General features: G+C 46.1%; 1 protein-coding gene across 2 annotated transcripts in view; it reads left to right on the plus strand.

Annotated features, from left to right (window-relative positions):
- dctn4 (dynactin 4) overlaps positions 1-15,687 on the plus strand; it is a 42,183-nt gene extending 26,496 nt beyond the window's left edge. For both annotated transcript variants that reach the window (XM_087995113.1, XM_087995114.1), the window contains 5 exons: positions 706-818; positions 2,321-2,430; positions 5,147-5,220; positions 14,904-14,958; positions 15,505-15,687. In XM_087995113.1, coding sequence (XP_087851239.1) covers positions 706-818; positions 2,321-2,430; positions 5,147-5,220; positions 14,904-14,958; positions 15,505-15,672 — 520 coding nt within the window. In that variant the 3' untranslated portion in view covers positions 15,673-15,687. The remainder of the gene's footprint in view (positions 1-705; positions 819-2,320; positions 2,431-5,146; positions 5,221-14,903; positions 14,959-15,504) is intronic.
- The last annotated feature ends 4,741 nt before the right edge of the window (positions 15,688-20,428 follow it).

The raw sequence follows: 20,428 nt of genomic DNA on the forward strand, positions 1-20,428 counted from the left end.
CAGCAGGTCTGGTAGCATCTGTGGACAGAAATCCAGAGTTAATACTTCAGGTCCAGTGACTGTCCCTCAGAACCCCCTTTATGCTCACTCCAATGACATCCTTATCTGTGCTGATGAATAGGGTCACAATATTACGATGTCCGTGATGCTTCCATGGTCAAAATATCTTACTCATTGGCTTAAATTAGGAATGATCATTCGGGCAACTACAAATGGACACCAGTCGAGAAAATAACCCTAGATCTTTGCATTAGGAGATTTTCTCTACTAGCCCTTGGCTGAGAACCATGTAATGGTAGGTGAAACCCTAGTGGTATTATCACTAGACTATTAATCCGGAGACCCAGGTGATGTTTTGGGGATCTGGGTTCAAACTCTGCCATAGCATATGATGGAATTTGAATTTAATAATAATCTAGAAATATGAGACGAATGATGGCCATGAAACCATTGTCGATGTCAGCAAAAGCCCATCTGATTCAGTAAAGGAAACTACCATCCTTACCTGGTCTGGCCTACATGTGACAAAATGGTTGACTCTCCACTGCACTCTGGGCAATTAGGGATGGGTGATAAATACTGGCCTGGCCAGTGGTGCCCACATCCCATACATGAATAAATAAGAAAAAAGTGTCCTCGGCATAAGAGTCAGTGAAAGTGTGCTTCAGCTAACTGGATTTCTTGATTGTGTGTCATCATTCCTAGGCTGAAAGAAGCAGAGGACCAAAAAGAGATAAAGATCGAGCCAGCCCAGCCGTTGGAGGAAGTGGAGCCACTTCCAGAGGATTATTACACTAGAGCCCTGAACCTGCCAGAGGGTAATAACCAAGTCAAATTTTGACAGAGGCACCATGTGCTGAATGTGGGATTCAATAAAATCCTGACTAGCTGTGCAAATAACTTCAGTGCAGAGACATTAATATGCCTTCTAATGGATTACTGTGGACTTAACATGCAGACAGATGTTTGTGGACAAAAATATGGCCAAGATCAAATGGCGTTCCCTTGTGATAGCAATCCATGCATGTTGAATTCTCCCATTGTCCTGCTGTGCAAATACATGGCCAGCTGTGAATCTGAGCCAATTGGCTTGGACAGGCCCATGTTCAATCATTCCCTCGTGTGAGCCAATTGGCTGATTGTCATTTGGATGTGGGTCTGAAGGTTTTGCAGTTCTTGGTTTCCTGAGCCGAATGAAGCGGAGGAGAAGATGGGATAAAGTATCAGTTCACGATTGCTTTTGGAGAGTATATTGGACATTAAGGAAAATGGATTGAGCCATTTTGTGATGACCTCAGATACAATCTTCCAGCAAGGAGTATGGGGCAGCTTTGTAATCAAACTGGCAAGAGTCAGTGCCGTAGTATCCCTAGCTGCTGACCTCACTCACTTTCTTGTCACTAAACTGAACACGATTTAGAGAATGAAAGCGCTGTGAACTCTGGAAATTTGAAATAAAACAGTAATAATTGGAGAAACTCAGCAGCCTGGTAGGATCTGTGGAGAAAGATTCAGAGTTAATGTTTCCAGTCTGATGTAGCTCTTTGGAACTCCTTTGTCTGTTGCACTCCTCTGCCTCTGTCAAAAGTATAAAACAAACATTTCCCAACACCCTTTGGTGCTGAGGAAGAGTCATATTGGACTCAAAACATTAACTCTGTTTCTTTCTCCACAGATGCTGTCAGACCTGCTGAGTTTCTTTAGCATTCTCTGTGTTTGTCATAAAATAAAAATGCCTTTCCAAATTACTGTAATTTCCAATTAAATGCCTAATATACATTAAGCTTTAAACAAGAACTATCAACTGAGTATCTACAATATATACAATTTTTGGTTTATTAGCAAAACAACATTATGAAATAAAAACTGGAAGAACTACAGATGCTGGAAATCAGAAACAAAAGCAGAAATTGCTGGAAAAGCTCAGCAGGTCTGGCAGCATCTATGGAGAGAAATCAGAGTTGATGTTTCAGCTCCAGTGACCCTTCTTCACAACTGGAAATCACAGTGGAAAGTTGCCTGCAAACTGATTTTGGAGTGTGAATGGGCTTAGACCGAGTTCTTATGAAGCACCTGAGGGTAGTGGCAAGAGCCGCAATCATGGCTTTCAAAAAGGAATCGGAAAAGCACATGAAGAGAAAGAACTTGCAGGGTCAGGTGGAAAAATGAGAGTGGGGCTAGCTGTTGCACAGTGCTGATATGGACAAGATAGGCCTAAAGTACTGCGACAATTATGTGATTTCAGAATTCTAAGTACTCAGTGAATGAAAAAAGCTGGTGAAATAATCTGTTGATTAGTTTCTTTGTTTGTATCCATCAGTGACCACCCTCCACCAAAGACTGTTGCAGCCTGACTTTCAGCCCATCTCTGCCTCCCAGTTGTACCCGAAACACAAGCACCTCCTGATAAAGCGCTCGCTGCGCTGTCGGGTGAGTCTGGTTGGGAGCTGAGGGGTCTGTGGGCTGGACAGATTTGTTGTATATTATGAGATGATGCGTACATGCACAGTTTGAAAGTCAAGATACATTAGGACATGGATTGGGCATACAGCCTCCTAAGCCTGTTCCACCATTCAAAAAGATCATGACTCGTCTACAATGACTTCACTTTTCTGTCCTATCCTGTCATCATTTGATCCCTTTAATGTTCGAAAATCTACGGTCCTCAGTTTTGTACATAATTACTAAGCATCCAGCTCTGCTGAAGAAGAGAATTCCAAAAATTCAAATCTCACGGCTGACTCGTTATTCAGAGACTCACATTTTCTACTCCCAGCTCAGATGTCTAAAACACTGGAACAAAAACAGAAAATGCTGGAAGTACTCAGTAGGTCTGGCACTAGATTTAACGGTTCAGGTCTGGGACCTTTCATCAGAACTGGGACGTGTTATTAAGCGATTGCAGATCCTGGGAAAGAACATGGAGCTTAGGAGAAGACCACTGATAAAGTTCATGTGCAGCGGAATGGCAGAGGTTTGTGTGAAATGTGAACACCAGCATGAACCGGTTGCATCACATAGTTTGTGTGCCTTTAACTTTAAAGAGGATTTGAGACGGGTGGAGCGCAGGTGTAGTTAATTGACAAAATAAATTCTGGTAGAAGGTAAAAGGGACATGCCTTAAATAAACTGAGTGATGGTTTCAGGGAGCTGTAAATATTGTTGAAGGGAAGGCCAGGATCTCTGTGTGTTGGCTGTTCTGAGAGGTGAAGTGGCAGTGAATGAAGATAGAAAGTGTAGCATAGAAATTGGCCCTTCGACCCATCAGAGTCAAGACTAGAGTAGTCCTGGAAAAGCACATCAGGTCAGGCAGCATCCGAAGAGCAGAAAATCGACATTTCGGGTAGGAATGAAGGGCTCCTGCCTGAAAACTCAATTTTCCTACTCCTCTGATGCTGCCTGACCTACTGTGCTTTTCCAGCACCACTCTAATTTTGACTCTGATCTCCAGCATCTGCAGTCCTCACTTTCGCCCTTCGACCCATCAACCCTGTGCTGACACATGATGCCTTTCTAAACTAAAAACCTTTTGCCTCTATGCAATCCATATCCCTTTGTTACCTGCCTGTTTATATACATGTCAAGGTGCCTTAAATGTTGCTATTATTATCGCCTCCAGCACCACCTCTGACAGCACTTTAACACCGCCTCTCGCATCTCATTTAAATTACTCCCTTTTTCCTTAAACCTATGTCCCTCATGAAATTTCTACCCTGGGAAAAATGGTGGAGAGTAATCTTTCAAATATCTTAGACTGCGTTAAGCTGAGGCTGTGCAAGGCTCCCTGCCCACTCTCCCCATAATGTAGCTTGATCCCAATCACATAATGGCATTTTGTTCCCTTTCAATCCTCCCAATGATATTACCTAGCTGAGCAAGGTTAGTGAGCTGCAGGCTGTTCTAGCTCTGATATTGGGTCTGAGCTGTTCTCATTTTAGGGTGACCGTCCCCCCCAATGCTATGGTTGGAGGAAGGAAATAGATTTTAATCCAGTGATTGGATCTACAGACTGAAAGAGAGGGAATGGCTTTGACCAGCAGCATTTTCTGGTCCCTACACACCAGACATGGGAGTTATTGGATATTTACTTTAAGGAAGAATGGAATTTCTTGGGAGAGGAGGGAAGTCAAAAACCTAAGAGTAGACTGGAAATGATAGATTTGATGCTCCATAGTGTGACCCTGAAATCCACACAAAATGGCTGAAACAGAGATTTATGGCAGTGACTAAGGGCAAAAGTGCTTTGGACAGATGATAGTTTTGCAATGTTGCATGCTGTGGTTAGTCCCATTTGGAACTCCACACTGTCTGAATCCTTTTCATTTCAGCCATCAAGGGTGGACCTTTTCTGTGGAATATTCATTTTCTTTACCCTGAAGGCCTCTTCAGAGTCTTGGATGCCTTTCAGCTACAGAATTATGAAAATACTGTCATGGTTAGAGTAGTGGTGGAAAAGCACAGCAGGCCAGGCAGCATCCGAGGAGCAGGAAAATCGACATTTCGGGCAGGAGCCCTTCATCAGGATTCCTGGCGAAGGGCTCCTGCCTGAAATGTCGATTTCCCTGCTCCTCAGATGCTGCCTGACCTGCTGTGCTTTTCCAGCACCACTCTAATCTTGACTCTGATCTCCAACATCTGCAGTCCTCACTTTTGCCTAATGCAAATACTGTGTATACTTGTAACAATTAAAATAAAATATCAGTAATGTGCTTCATACAGCCTCTTAAAGTTGTAAATAAAGTTAACTGAGTGCCAGCAGCTGATGGATATAGATCCATTTCATTATGAGGGTATTGAGAATGTAGCTACTGAGAGGTAGAGGCTTAGTCTGGCCACAGTCTGGAAGTTCCTCTACCAAACATCAGAGATTTCCAGAATGTGATTTCTGCAGATGCATTAAACATGCAAGGAGTTAACTGTCTTTCAAATATTAGCCCAGTTCTTTTCCTCATTGTAGCTATATAAGTCTGTGTATCTCTGGAAAAACTGTTCCTGAAGTGGTGGCGAGCTTCCCACCCTGTCCAAAGGAGCCATGCAACTGTGGGTTAAAATTGGCCTAATGAATACTAATTGTGCATTTGTTTGGAAATCATAATTTTAGTTTTGTATTTTTTTCTCCCATGCTCCCATCACCCTGACATTGCAGAAATGTGAACACAACTTGAGCAAGCCTGAGTTTAACCCGACTTCCATCAAGTTCAAGATCCAGCTGGTCGCTGTGTAAGTATGACTCTTCACGCTGAGACTTGGCTTTCAAATTCCATGCTGTGCTTGTTCGTTGGTTAGAAACGGAAGTCTGCTCTTAAAGATTAGAATTGAAAACTCATGGTTGCAAGTGTTATATAAATTTGGTAGAAATTGTAACACAGAAATTGCGCTGTTCGTCCCTCACGTGGGGTAGTCCTAGTCTCATGTGTCCATCCTGTTCTAACGTTCCTTTGCTGCCCTCTCCACTCCTTCACTCTCGCTATTTAATACATTTCTAAATGATGCCATGTTTTCTGTTTCAAACGCTGGTGCTTTCTGTAGTCTGCCAATTCTCAAACGTGAGGTTTTTTAGTACTCACGGTCCTAAATCTGTCATTCACTCTTGCATCTGTATTCTGTTACCACATCTTTAATAATTGGAAATGATCTACTTCTGTCAGCTCACACTTATCCTTCTGTAATTTTAGCTTTTTCTTGATTCTAAATTGGCTATTTAATGTCCCTAGAAGACTTTTAAATTTGGAATGATAGCGATGTTTACTTAGAGACTTGATGCACCTAACAGAAGAATTTGACATCTTTAAATATGGTCCAAGTGTTGCTAGGATATTAAGCAAAATATTGATTTACCTCAGTAATCTATATATAATTATGAAGTTTGCTTTGGGTGCAGTCTGTTAAACATTTTGCATATTATAAACAATCTCTAGTGTCAGGTAAAAGAGGAGAGCAGCACTTGGATTTGAAGAGCACGTTTCACAGTCCCAATGTGCCTTCATAGCCAGTGAAATACTTTGGAAATGTAGTTACTGTTATAATTTAAGGTAGGTGCCAACAAGTATGATTTGAGAGAATTTTGAGTTTTTGCTTAAATGACCATATTGCAGTCATAGCTCCTACAATGTGCGTGTTAGGAAGGAACCATCTCTCATTTGCAACATTCAACTTTGATTATCACAAGGTCAAGTAAAGATATCTTTCCATATCAGCAAAAGGTAGATTATATGGCAATGCATGTCTGTATTTACAATAGGTTTTGCAGCTGAAAGGCGCACTTTGCACATGCAGAGTTTCAGGAGAGCGTTCCCTCGTATATGAGTTAGGAGTGAGTCATTTAGCCACACAAGTCAGCTCCCCTATTCAGTAAGCATGCCTCAGCATTCTGCAATCTCTCTCAATTTAAATAATATACTTTTTAAAAATAATTTCTGTCAATGTGGGCAAGTGTATTTTCCCAAATTATACTTCCACATTTGCCACATGTTTGCTGGCTCATTTAATGGATTTATATCAGTTTGTTCTCTTTACAACTTATTTTCTACCTATCTTTGTGTCATCAGGAATTCATTGTCTACATGTTTGCTCCCTTTGTCCAAATCCTGCAATCATTGAAGCCCCACATTTATTCCTGTGCACTGAACTCGTCACATCTTGCCAACCTGAAGATGATCCAATAATGTCTTCTCTATTTCCAATTTTCTAGTCATCAAAGTCTAGGGAATTTTGGAAAATTTAAAACCAATGGGACTACTATCTCAGCAGTCACTTCTTCTCAGATCTTAGATTAAAGTTCGCCTGGATCAGGGAACTTGTCAGCCTTTTGTTCCATCAGTTTTCTGTGTGGCTGTTCCCTGATGATTGTAATTGTTTTAAGCTTCTCCCTCACGATTCAAAATTATTTCTGAAATATTATTTATCCTCTACAGTGAAGATGGATGCAAATATCTTCTCATTTGTGCACTGTTTCCTTATTTTTATTATTGATTTCTCATCCCCCCCCCCCCTCTCTAGAGGATCAAAACTCACTTATTCCTTTTTCTTAAATAATTGCAGAAGCTCAACTATCTGTTTTTATATTCCTAGCTAGCTCTCATTCTCTAATTTCTCACTTTTTAAGATGCACAGAGTATTTTTAAGTGTGGTAAATAATGGCCGAGCAGGGAATGAGGAGTGAGCCACAGTGGTAGAAGGTATAGAGAAAGTATTGAGGTTAAGCTGATGGAATCTGCAGCTGAGAACTGAGTGAAAACAGGGTGCGAATTGTCAAAGTTGCCTGGATGGATAGTTTCTCACTGTGCTTAACTATGTTGTGGAGTGGGACTGGGGTAGACAAAGTCAGAAGTTACATGACACCATGTTAAAGTCCAACAGGTTTATTTGAGACCACAAGCTTTTGTAGCACTGCTATGGTGTCATGTGACTTCTGACTTTGTTCTGAACTATGCCGGCTTTTCGAATAGGCCATTGCACTTTTCCAACTACCAAGAAAAACCTGAGAAAGGAGGTGGAAATTTGCTATTAACCCCGTATAACGCTGATACCGCCCCACATTGAGGAAAAATCTAATAACCCTCATCACAAAGTACATTTTGGAGAAGCAATGTTGTAATGAAGTAAATACATTCAGCAGAAACAAATTACCGTGGATGCTGGAATCTGAACTGAAAACAACAAACACTGGGGATCACAGTGGGTCAGGCAGCATCCATGGAGAGAAAGCAGGGCTAATGTTTTGAGTCTAGGTGACTCTGATAAGGAATCATCTAGACTCAATGTTAGCTTACTTTCTCTCTATGGATGCTGCCTGACCTCCTGTGATCTCCAGCAATCTTTGTTTGTATTCATTTAGCATTTGTATAATTAGAATCTGGGGCTAAACTGAATTATTGAGCCAGCGTTGGATACTGTAAATGTCGAGACTAATGAGATGGATGGGAGAAATACCTCAACTATGGGGTATGGCACGACACTTTCCGATGTTGATGTGAGTTAATGGGAAAGACTTTCCCTGAAAACCTCAGTTAATGAACACGGTGGAGGGTTAAGTCCTATTGTAGCTTCAGGGTAACTTCTCCAAAGACATAGAAGCCCTACTCTGCAGTGTATCCATTATGGGAATGCTACCTTCAGGAGGAGAAACAATGAACGAGGTTTCTTACAAGCGCTGAATGAGCAGAGGTGGTTTGGTCAGTGATTACATGATTCTATCTCATCAGCTCTGCAAATGAGTGAGTTCATAGGAAGGGATTGCCAATCTGTTGTCTGAACTGAGCCCAGGATCTGCGTCAGCATAGATCAGCAAGGCCAAGTGTTTAAACCTTTGGAGACTGTTAAAAACACATCTGAAAGTTTCTGCAGATGGCAATTGCTTCTTAAAGATCCACTTTTTTGAAAGAAACAATTGATCACTCCCTCGGAGTCCTGTCGGGTTTGATTAAAAACTAATTTGGTATGCTATAAAGTGCAAGCCTGCAGGAAACCTGTTGGTCTCCTTTTTACACTTTCTTCCTGTCATTTGGACGGCCCAGGGCCATCTGGATAGTGTAACAAAGTGTGGGACCCCAGCATTCGGAAAGAATTTTTGCACCTTTTTTTTTAAAAGACATAACATTTTTACACCGCAGCAGCTCCACAATGTCCCATTCGTCCGGTTACAATCTCTCGATATGTAAGACAATTTCTGAAGTTCCCAGGAGGTTCTCGAAGGGCCTTTGGAGCACTTTGTAAAACTGGGCTCAAAAAACTATTTTCTAATCAACCTGTTCAGAGCTGTTATAACACACCTCTGGCAAAGGTGGGACTTGAACCCAGGCCTCCAGGACCAGAGGTAAAGATACGACCAGTACACCGTAAGCTGTGCTGTGCACAGACCTTGGCTACTGGCATTGCGAGACCCATGTCACATAAGATTGCATGGGCTAGGGAATCCCACTCTGAGTGAGGGCTCAGGATCCAACTCCATGACCATAACCCATAGTTTTGTATCTCTATTTGAAGCAGTAATTGACAATTTTGACTTTGTCTCCGTCCTCTTCAATTCATGGCAGCCCCCTTTTGTGGAGCTTGGATTGATTCAGGAGCCAAATACGTTGCAGACCACAACAGAGTCGTGGCTTTATTGACCTGGAGTCTGTCACAGTAGTGTATGCAGTGTGAAATGTCTGCCTGCAGCTTTTACTACCCTGAATGTTTACAATCACACGTCAGCAGAGCAGTGCCATTCCCAGACCATTTAGGAATGTATCTGGGTTTGAATTTCAGTCGATTCAACTGTTACTTGCATCTTGTTCTTTTTGTCTCTTTGAGCATGTAGGTGATTACTGTAGATGAAATTTTGCATTCCCATTGCGACTAAACTCTGGAGTCAGCATTCTTGCAAAGTCAGAAGGCCTCAGCCCAGTGTTGCAGTGGGTATATGATACTGTCGGTTCCCAGTGTGGCACCTTTAACACTGAGAACCTTATGGACCTGTGCTGGTATCACTTCCAAAGGTTGCTTCATTAACCATGTACATGCCAATAGCTAGACTGCTGTTGCAGTACTGTATGTAGTTTTAGGTATCCCTTCACTGAGAATGTAGCTGTGAAATGGATACGATACAGCTTCACAGATAATATCAGGAAGCAGAGTATGAGGTGGTGAACTTAAATAAACTGAGTCTATTGAGGTTAAAGGAGAAGTTCTTATAGATTGGAGAGGACAAAGCATAAAATATTATTTCTACTCATTAATGAATTGATAACACATGGATCCACGTATGGCTACATTTACTGGCACCCAAGAGCATGTGTAGTGGCAAAAAAGTCTTTGAAATAAAGAATGATAACTTAACAAGCCATTAACAATTAAAGAAAAATAATGAATAATATGTCAATGAAGAGAAAATACTTCAAAATGATTCTTTAACACTTTTAAAACATGGCTTGCACATGCATGTTTAGGAAAAATGCAAGTGAATTTGCACAATCCGAATTTATTGGATGGTTGGTGTCAGCAGGCGCTCTCTTCATGTCAAAGAGTGTAGTGCTGGAAAAGCACAACCGGTCAGGCAGCATCCGAGGAGCAGGAGAATTGACGTTTCAAGCGTGAGCTCAAACTTCCTGATGAAGAGCTCATGCTCGAAACGTCGATTCTCCTGATCCTCGGATGCTACCTGACTAGCTGTGCTTTTCCAGCATCGCACTTTTCGACTCTGATCTCCAGCACCTTCAGTCCTCACTTTCTCCTACTCTCCATGTGTCAGCTTAACAGAAACCTTGGGTGTTCCCTGTATATCACATTCACTGTCTGGCACCTTACAGTTTGTACAGAAGGTCCCACGAGTCATAGAGATGTACAGCATGGAAACAGACCCTTCGGTCCAACCTGTCCATGCCAACCAGATATCCCATCCCAATCTAGTCCCACCTGCCAGCACCCGGCCCATATCCCCCCAAAGCCTTCCAATTCATATACCCATCCAAGTGCCTCTTAAATGTTGCAATTGTACCTGTCTCCACCACTTTCTCTGGCAGCTCATTCCATACACGCACCATCCTCTGTGTGAAAATGTTGCCCCATAGGTCTCTTTTATATCTGTCCCCTCTCACCCTAAACCTTTGCTCTCTAGTTCTGGACTCCCCCACCCCAGGGAAAAGACTTTGCCTATTTACCCTATCCATGCCCCTCATAATTTTGTAAACCTCTATAAGATCACCCCTCCGCCTCCGACGCTCCAGGGAAAACAGCCCCAGCCTGTTCAGGAAACTAACATTATTGAAGCTTGCAATGCAGAGGGTGCTCTTTCAGGCCACCCTGCCTGTGGTGGCTCTTCGAAAGAGCAGTCCTGCAGATCATCTTATCTTTCCTGTAACCGTGTAAGTTGCTCATCTTCAATTTCCTGTCCAATTCACATTTAAAAGTATTTGTGTTGTCATATCCCTCACTTTATCAGATGAAGCTGCTCAGATCCTGACCACCTGAGCGAGAGACGGCTTTTACTTCCTCATCCCTCTTCATGCTTTGACAGTGATTTTGAATCTATGATTCCTGGTTATTGACCTACTTGCCAGAGCAAATATTTTTCTCTCTATTCCATCAAAATCTCGCATCATTTTGAAATTGCTTTTCCACCAAGTCTTATTACAGCCTGGGTTGTGATGCTGCAAATGGCTACCCAAGCAATTATAGAATTATTTTTAATTCTTTCATGGAACGTGGATGTCTCAGGCAAGCACTTCTGGAAGATGAGGAATGCAAGGTTCATTTTCAAGGCAATCCCAGCTTTCAACAGGTTCGTTTGTTGCTGCCACACCATGTTGAATCTTCTGGTGCCCTTCAAAAATTGTTTCACTCAGACTGAGTGTCCCAGAACAGTCTTAGACCAGCATGGTCTGCCTTGGCAATTCCTTGTTCTGTAAATTTTAGTTCTGTTCTCTTCCTTTGGAGCAGCAAATAAAGCTTTACAAATATTTCACTTTTTTGCTAATTAAAAAAAGGAGTCCACCCTGTTCTTCACAGCAAAGTTGCTGTTGCTGCACCCACATGGCAGTAAATCGTTTGCCTTTCGATATGTCAAAAGCAGGTGTCCCTATTTCTGTAGAGGTGTGAAAATTGTCACTTCTTGGGCCTGTCACGGGGTGGAGTTAATATCACTGTTCCTTCCCAGTCAAGTCATTTTTAAGTTAAAAAAGAAATTTTAAAGCATTACTGTCTTCTTAAGATAAATATTTGTATCAATGCCCAGAGAAAAGGCTGTTTATCAGCTTCAGGTTGCACACTGTTAGAATCAGAATTCATGTTCAGTGATTTAACTTTCTCTGTTGACTCATGCTTTACTTAACCAGGGATTCACCTCTGAGCAGTCACCATGATTTGGGGCATCGTAGAATCATCCAGTATATCAGAAGATTACTTGGCCCAACAGCTTTATCCCAAAATTGAAATGTCTTAATACTGGAGGGGCATGTATACATGATGCGAGGTGGAAAGTTGAAAGACAATGTGAGGGGCAAGTTTTTTAACACAGTGAGTGGTAGGTGCCTGGAACATGCTGCCAGGGATAATGGTGGAGACAGATACAATAGGAGCATGGAAGGGGCTTTCAATTCATATACCCATCCAAGTGCCTCTTAAATGTTGCAATTGTACCAGCCTCCACCACTTCCTCTGGCAGCTCATTCCATACATGCATCAATAAGAAGGGAATGGAGAGATATGGACCAAGGGCAGGTAGAAGGGATTAGTTTAATTTGGCATCACGTTCACATAACATCATGGGCCGAAGGGCCTATTCCTGTACTGTACTGTTCTACATTCTATACCTGTGCCACTCTCTGGAATAATTATAATGAGTTCTTGTGACCCTGCCTCTGAGCCAGAAGGTTGAAATCTTTCTTGCTTCACAATTGTATATGAATATCCAAACAGGTTTATTAGAAAATATCTGTAGTGGCTCCAACCCGTGCTCTTTCCTTGTAAACTGCAAACCCTTCCTTTACAGATATTTGTCCAACTCTGGTTTGAATCATAGAATCCCTACAGTTTGGAAACGTTTCGACTTCATCTCCTTCCACCAGCTTTTCTGGTAGTGCTTTCTATTTGCTTAGCATAGGGGTGGTCACCCAGGCCAGAGCATTTCATACAACTCAGTATCTATCGATAAGCAAATGTGCAGCTTGTTCTTGGGGTTTCCAGAATTGGTGACTACATAACATTACACAAGAAGGAACACAGACCAGAGGGCATAAAGTGCAAAGTTGGGTTTTTAAAAATGCTTTAGTTTTTGTTTTATTTGAAGTCAGAGTTTCAATTAAAGATAAAGCGGGGCATAGTGAGGGGAAAAGAGTGAGTGAGGGTGAGGGGTAAGTGTGGAAAAGACATGGGGGAGGAGGAGTGGAAATGAACTGAGAAAGGAGGGGATCCCAGGCGTGAATTTCACTGAGGGTAGCTCAGAGTGCGCACAATCCAACAAGGCCTAAGTTAATCGAACCTTGCTGCTTTTCAGTGTTTATGTCTAGTACTTTAGTGAAGTTCACGTTTGGTGTCGTGGCATTTCATAACCTTTGTGAAATTCACTCAGCTAACTGCAACACACACACACACACACACACACACTTCCCCCCACCGTTGTGTAAAAAAGCTGTGACCAAGGAGCACTTTCTTTCTCAAATGTGTTTTCAATAGCATAATATATTTGAATATAAATTCACTTCTTTATTGAAGATAACTATTTATAGATGTAGCTATCGTTTCTGATTGACATCACTCAGTTTGATGCCTTGTGTGTGGGGTTGAACTGAGAAATCTCTGGAATCTTCACCTGGAGTAGTTTCTAGGTTGGGCTGATTCACTTCGCACTCTGTCCGTTGCAGCAACTGTCACCCTGCAGTATCATGGACCGGCTCTTTACATTGAAAAACTGTTTATAAAATATTTAATCGCTTTGAATGCAGGTGCCAGCATCATAGTGAGGAGGTGAAGTACTCGGGGCACTGTTTATTTCCTGTTCCCTCCTAATATTCTTCCCTAGCGTACAATATCAGTTATATCCTTCCCAAGATGTAATGGTTATAATAATCAGCTGGAAATGTGATGGTGCTCTGAGTTGACCGTCCCAGTGTATGGTAATGCTGTATTAATAATCTGCGCAGGCTTCCTGTGATACATTATTCACTCTCTCACGCAATGTTTCCAGACTTGGAGCGTGTTGAGTGCAGCAGAGAGTGGTATGTCCTGTTTACACAAAGCAAGTTTCCCAGAGGGAAGAGATTGACTTTTCTTTGGCTGTGCAAACAATGGAGGCCCACCGTGCTGTAACTGCTCATCCTCACACCATCAGACACACCCTGACCACAGCGAGGAGGAGAAAAAAAAACCATACTTGCTGTCAGGAAGCATTGTTCAGGATCTCGCTCAGTTTCTTTATGAAGAAAAGGTGAAGCTCTCAAGGAACTAGTGACTGAGTTCATGGGTCAGGAAAGGGACAAATTGGCATGTTATCGTTCAAAGTTTCAAAATGAGGCATGGATACGTTGGCACCTGAACTGAAGTGTCCCGCAGTTGCTTGGAAACCACTGTTAGTGAACTATCAAGGCAGCTGAATGAGTCTTCAGTTTTAAACAATGCGATGGATTTTTTTTTCAAAAAATACCTATTCTTGTTCCACTTCCAGCTTATAGCAGGATCATATTTTTCAAAGCTATGCAAACAATCTTTCACGTGAGGTGTCATCTGATCTCATGGAAGTATGCAAGTTCCCATAGCACTGACAGAGAATAGCAAATAAATTAATTGGATAATCAGGTTAAGACTTATCCTTCAATCAACATCACCAAAAGAAAACACCTACCTTGTTAACTTATTGCTGTTTGAGAGACTGAATGCAAGAATTTCCTAAGTTAGGTCAGTGACTGTCCTTCTCCCAGAAAAGTAAAGATCTGTGGATGCTGAAGATATGAAATAAAAGTACAAAGTGCTGAGGAAACACGACAGGTCTGGCATCATCTGTGGAAAGCAAAACAGAGTTAAAGTTTTGAGTGAAGAACTCGTGAAGAATCATGATGGACTCAGCGTTAACCCTTGCTCCCTCGGTCGATGCTGCCAGACCTGTTGGGTTTCTCCTTTCTACTTTCACTTCCAAAGCTCTTACTATAAGGCACTTTGGAATATCTGGGATTGTAACAGGTACAATAGGAGTTGTACAACAGGTACAACTGTTTTACCAAGATATCTGAACAGACATTTTATGAAGAGATGGGAGATTGACAGATGACTGATGTAGTTTGTAAATTTACCATTTGGATATGAGTTGCATTTCCTACATTTTTGTGTGCGATCTTCCTGTTACTGATCTGAGCATAGAAGCTGTCAACTTGATACATGTTCTCCATTTAATCTTTAAAACTCAGCATATTCAATTTTTTTCATTTTTGCAGGAACTATGTTCCAGAAGTTCGAATTCTCTCTATTCCTAACATGCGCTTCATGAAGGTGAGTCCAGTATGATTTGGTGTCTTACCTGTTTGTATACTGAATTTTCATATTGGGATGTGCAGTCACAAAAGGAATCTTGGGCAATCTAGTCTAAGTTTTTTTTAACAATGCATACAATTTATTAGCTAATTTTCAAACAACTTCAAATTTGTTCTTCGTCAGCTGCTAAGAAAATTAGTTGTCCTGTAATTTATCATCAGTTTTACTGAAATAGCAGTGATTGATGTATTCAAATTTAAATCAATATTACCTTAAATCCACTCCATCAAGAAACTTGACCTGAATCTCTGTTTCAGTCAGCACTTGGTCAGGTTTGGTGCTGCGGCTGTTAATGTACAGCAGCCCCTGACTAAGATCCTCTTTCCTCCAGCCAGCTTCTGTCATGTCCTGGTCAGCCAGAGGTTTAGATGTGGGAGAGAATTTGTTGGGAGGAGGAAAAGGGTCAGCGAGGAGATTAAAAGTGGGAAAGGGCAGGGTGGAGGTTGCAGTTGGTCAGAATTGAGTGTGGTTTGGTGTTTTATGTTCTTGGTGCTCTGTTTGTAGGAGAGTCAAGTGCTTCTGACACTCACTAACCCTGTGGAGAACCTCACACATGTTACTCTTCTGCCCTGTGAAGAGGCAGACCCTGATGACGTGCACAGCACTGCAAAGGTAACAAAGTCCTGGGATGGGGGGAGAACTTTATCAATAAAACTCTTAATCTGTTATTAAATAATTGTCTATATTTCTGTGGCCACATGCGAGCCCTGGTGGTCATTGAGGCTCCTTTTGTTTTTATGAGATTGAAACAGCATGACAGCCCCCACCCCCTCTCTGGAATGACTGATGGGAATTACTATGCACCCATCTCTCAAACACTGAGGGTCTCCTTATCTAACTCTGGTTTTCCCTTATTTCCACCCTCCATCTCTTTCTTTCTTGCAGGTGCACAGGTGCATGTGTGACATGCGCGCACAATCTCTCTCTCTCTCACACACACACACACACACACACACACACACACACACACACACGCAGACTCCGTGCACACTCCTGCACACACTCTCACACTCCCACTCTGTCTCTGTCACACACACATACCCTTTCTCTCTCTCTCTCCCCCACACATACTCACATTCTCTGTCTCTCACACACACACTCTCTCTCACATTCATACTCTCTCATTCACACACGCTTCCTCTCACTCACACTCACATGCTTTCTTACACACCTTCTCATTCTCCCACACACACTCACATTCTGTCTCTCTCACACACACCCATATGCACTCTCTCACACTCTCTCTCACTTTCTCTCAGACTCTCACTTTCTCACTCACTCTCATTCTCTTCAAGGTTTGGGTGAAGATTTGTAGCTCGGGTGCTCGTTGTTGTGGTTCTGTTCGCCGAGCTGGAAATTTTTGTTGCAAACGTTTCGTCCCCTGTCTCGGTGACATCCTCAGTGCTTGGGAGCCTCCTGTGAAGCGCTTCTGTGGTGTTTCCTCTGGCATTTATAGTGGTCTGTCCCTGCCACTTCCGGTTGTCAGTTTCAGCTGTCCGCTGTAGTGCAGGTCGATGTGTTTGTTGATGGAGTTTGTGGATGAGTGCCTTGCTTCTAGGAATTCCCTGGCTGTTCTTTGTTTCGCTTGCCCTATAATGGTAGTGTTGTCCCAGTCAAATTCATGTTGCTTGTCGTCTGCGTGTGTGGCTACTAAGGATAGCTGGTCGTGGCGTTTCGTGGCTAGTTGATGTTCATGGATGCGGATCGTTAGCTGTCTTCCTGTTTGTCCTATATAGTGTTTTGTGCAGTCCTTGCATAGGATTTTGTACACTACATTAGTTTTGCTCATGTTGGGTATCGGGTCCTTCGTTCTGGTGAGTCGTTGTCTGTGGGTGGCTGTTAGTTTGTGTGCTGTTATAAGTCCTAGTGGTCGCAGTAGTCTGGCTGTCAGTTATGAAATGCTCCTGATGTATGGTAATGTGGCTCGTCCTTTGGGTTGCGGCATGTCCTCGTTCCATTGTCTTTCTCTTAGGCATCTGTTGATGAAATTGCGCGGGTACCCGTTTTTGGCGAATACCTTGTACAGGTGTTCCTCTTCCTCTTTTTGCAGTTCTGGTGTGCTGCAGTGTGTTGTGGCCCTTTTGAATAGTGTCTTGATGCAACTTCGTTTGTGCGAGACTCTCATTCTCTCTCTCGCGCTCTCTCTCGCGCTCTCTCTCGCGCTCTCTCGCGCTCTCTCTCGCGCTCTCTCTCACCCGCTCTCTCTCACCCGCTCTCTCTCACCCGCTCTCTCTCACCCGCTCTCTCTCACCCGCTCTCTCTCACCCGCTCTCTCTCACCCGCTCTCTCTCACCCGCTCTCTCTCACCCGCTCTCTCTCACCCGCTCTCTCTCGCCCGCTCTCTCTCGCCCGCTCTCTCTCGCCCGCTCTCTCTCGCCCGCTCTCTCTCGCCCGCTCTCTCTCGCCCGCTCTCTCTCGCCCGCTCTCTCTCGCCCGCTCTCTCTCGCCCGCTCTCTCTCGCCCGCGCTCTCTCGCCCGCTCTCTCTCGCCCGCGCTCTCTCGCCCGCGCTCTCTCGCCCGCGCTCTCTCGCCCGCGCTCTCTCGCCCGCGCTCTCTCGCCCGCGCTCTCTCGCCCGCGCTCTCTCGCCCGCGCTCTCTCGCCCGCGCTCTCTCGCCCGCGCTCTCTCGCCCGCGCTCTCTCGCCCGCGCTCTCTCGCCCGCGCTCTCTCGCCCGCGCTCTCTCGCCCGCGCTCTCTCGCCCGCGCTCTCTCTCGCACTCTCTCTCTCTCTCGCACTCTCTCTCTCTCTCGCACTCTCTCTCTCTCTCGCACTCTCTCTCTCTCTCGCACTCTCTCTCTCTCTCGCACTCTCTCTCTCTCTCGCACTCTCTCTCTCGCACTCTCTCTCTCTCTCGCACTCTCTCTCTCTCTCGCTCGCTCTCTCTCTCTCTCTCTCGCACTCTCTCTCTCTCTCGCACTCTCTCTCTCTCTCGCACTCTCTCTCTCTCGCACTCTCTCTCTCTCTCGCACTCTCTCTCTCTCTCGCACTCTCTCTCTCTCTCGCACTCTCTCTCTCTCTCGCACTCTCTCTCTCTCGCACTCTCTCTCTCTCTCGCACTCTCTCTCTCTCTCGCACTCTCTCTCTCTCGCACTCTCTCTCTCTCGCACTCTCTCTCTCTCGCACTCTCTCTCTCTCGCACTCTCTCTCTCTCGCACTCTCTCTCTCTCGCACTCTCTCTCTCTCGCACTCTCTCTCTCTCGCACTCTCTCTCTCTCGCACTCTCTCTCTCTCGCACTCTCTCTCTCTCGCACTCTCTCTGTGACGCAGTCTCCCTGTGGCGCGCTCTCCCTGTCGCGCTGTCACACACTCTCTCACTTTTGAATGCTGTCTCTGGGCTGCCTTTCTCTCTCACTGAGTCTCACCTCCCTACTCACCATTCTCGTTGCTTTGCCTCTCTGTGCACTCTGCCTCCACTCCTCCTGGCTTCTCCTCATCCGCCCCCCCTCTCTCTCTCATTGCCTCCAGCTCCTTTCTGTATCAGAGGCGGGTGGGGGGAGGGGAGAAGGTTTTGTCAAGACTGGAAATGGGAGTAAAGTAACTGTTGCAGTCAGAGATGGCTCATGCTGTTAGGACTGAGCACCTACCTGTTTCTGACATGATAGTCTTGGCAACATGTAGCCCTTTTACTTTTCATATCTCACTGTTGCTCAAAGCAAAGTTAAGAGAAAATTTCAAGCCATTAAATTGACAACCTGAAATTTATGAGGGATGTAAGCTGCCAACGCCTTTATTTAATGACAACTCACTTCTGCAGTTTATCTGAGAGCTATGCCTGCCCACATTTCCGTGAGAGTGTGTGGCACATTGTTCTCACCTGTCTTCAGGCTTCACTCACGATTCTGACTCTGGGGTGCAAAGGCCATTCTCACTGCTCATCCAGGACACCTGAATGAAATTGGCCAGACAGCACGAACCCAGCGTGATATTTCCAGTCGATCTCTGGAGCTGGATAAATGATTACTCTGTACCTTAACTCAATCTACCTTTCTTGGATGTGTAGCCTTCCCCAACAAAATCAATCGATCCCATTGTTGAAAACTCTGGCTCAGCTTTCGGAACCCACTTCTTTGTTGGGAATGGTTCCAGTTTTTCAAGACCCTTTTCACATGAGGTGCTCCCTGACATCATTCTTTGAATGACCAGTCTCCAAATATAAGATTATGCACTTTGATCTTGCTGTTTGTCTCTCTCTATCCCCCCCACCTCCTCTGCCTAGACCCCTCCCCTCGCCCCCCCCTCGCCCCCCCCCCTCGCCCCCCCCTCGCCCCCCCCCTCGCCCCCCCCCTCGCCCCCCCCCTCGCCCCCCCCCTCGCCCCCCCCCTCGCCCCCCCCCTCGCCCCCCCCTCGCCCCCCCCCCTCGCCCCCCCCCCTCGCCCCCCCCCCCTCGCCCCCCCCCCCTCGCCCCCCCCCCCTCGCCCCCCCCTCGCCCCCCCCTCGCCCCCCCCTCGCCCCCCCCTCGCCCCCCCCTCGCCCCCCCCTCGCCCCCCCCTCGCCCCCCCTCGCCCCCCCCTCGCCCCCCCCCTCGCCCCCCCCTCGCCCCCCCCTCGCCCCCCCCTCGCCCCCCCCTCGCCCCCCCCTCGCCCCCCCCTCGCCCCCCCCCTCGCCCCCCCCCTCGCCCCCCCCCTCGCCCCCCCCCTCGCCCCCCCCCTCGCCCCCCCCCCTCGCCCCCCCCTCGCCCCCCCTCGCCCCCCCTCGCCCCCCCCTCGCCCCCCCCCTCGCCCCCCCCCTCGCCCCCCCCCTCGCCCCCCCCCTCGCCGCCCCCCCCTCGCCCCCCCCCCTCGCCCCCCCTCGCCCCCCCCCTCGCCCCCCCCCCCCTCGCCCCCCCCTCGCCCCCCCCTCGCCCCCCCCCTCGCCCCCCCCTCGCCCCCACCTCGCCCCCCCCCTCGCCCCCCCCCTCGCCCCCCCCCTCGCCCCCCCCCTCGCCCCCCCCGCCCCCCCCCGCCCCCCCCCCGCCCCCACCCTCGCCCCCCCCCTCGCCCCCCCCCTCGCCCCCCCCCTCGCCCCCCCCTCGCCCCCCCCCTCGCCCCCCCCCTCGCCCACCCCCCCTCGCCCGCCCCCCCCTTCCCCTCTCTCGCCCCCTCTCCCTCCCCCTCTCCACCTCCCCTTCCCTCTACCACTTCACTCCCTTCTCAACCTCCTCTCCCCGTCCCCTCCCCTCTCTCTCCCACTCTATTCACTCCTCCCTCATTGGTGAGTTCATCCCTGACCTTGTAAACCAGTGAACAATCCTTCTCCGTGGTTGGTACTGACTGCCTTGACACCTGACCCTCAGCTGCTGGCTGGTGCTGACTCCACCAAACCCCATTAACCAACGCCCTCCACCCCCCTCCCCCCACCTCTCAGCCATAGACCGGTCCTGACTGACCACCCCCTGATTTTGGCCAGCACTGACACTCCTGTGCCCCTCTACCCCAAGGGTCAGGCCATC

The sequence above is a fragment of the Chiloscyllium plagiosum genome, unplaced genomic scaffold (assembly GCF_037043375.1).
Source record: "Chiloscyllium plagiosum isolate Xiang-an unplaced genomic scaffold, Cpla_swu_hap1 HiC_scaffold_16, whole genome shotgun sequence".
NCBI lineage: Eukaryota > Metazoa > Chordata > Chondrichthyes > Orectolobiformes > Hemiscylliidae > Chiloscyllium > Chiloscyllium plagiosum.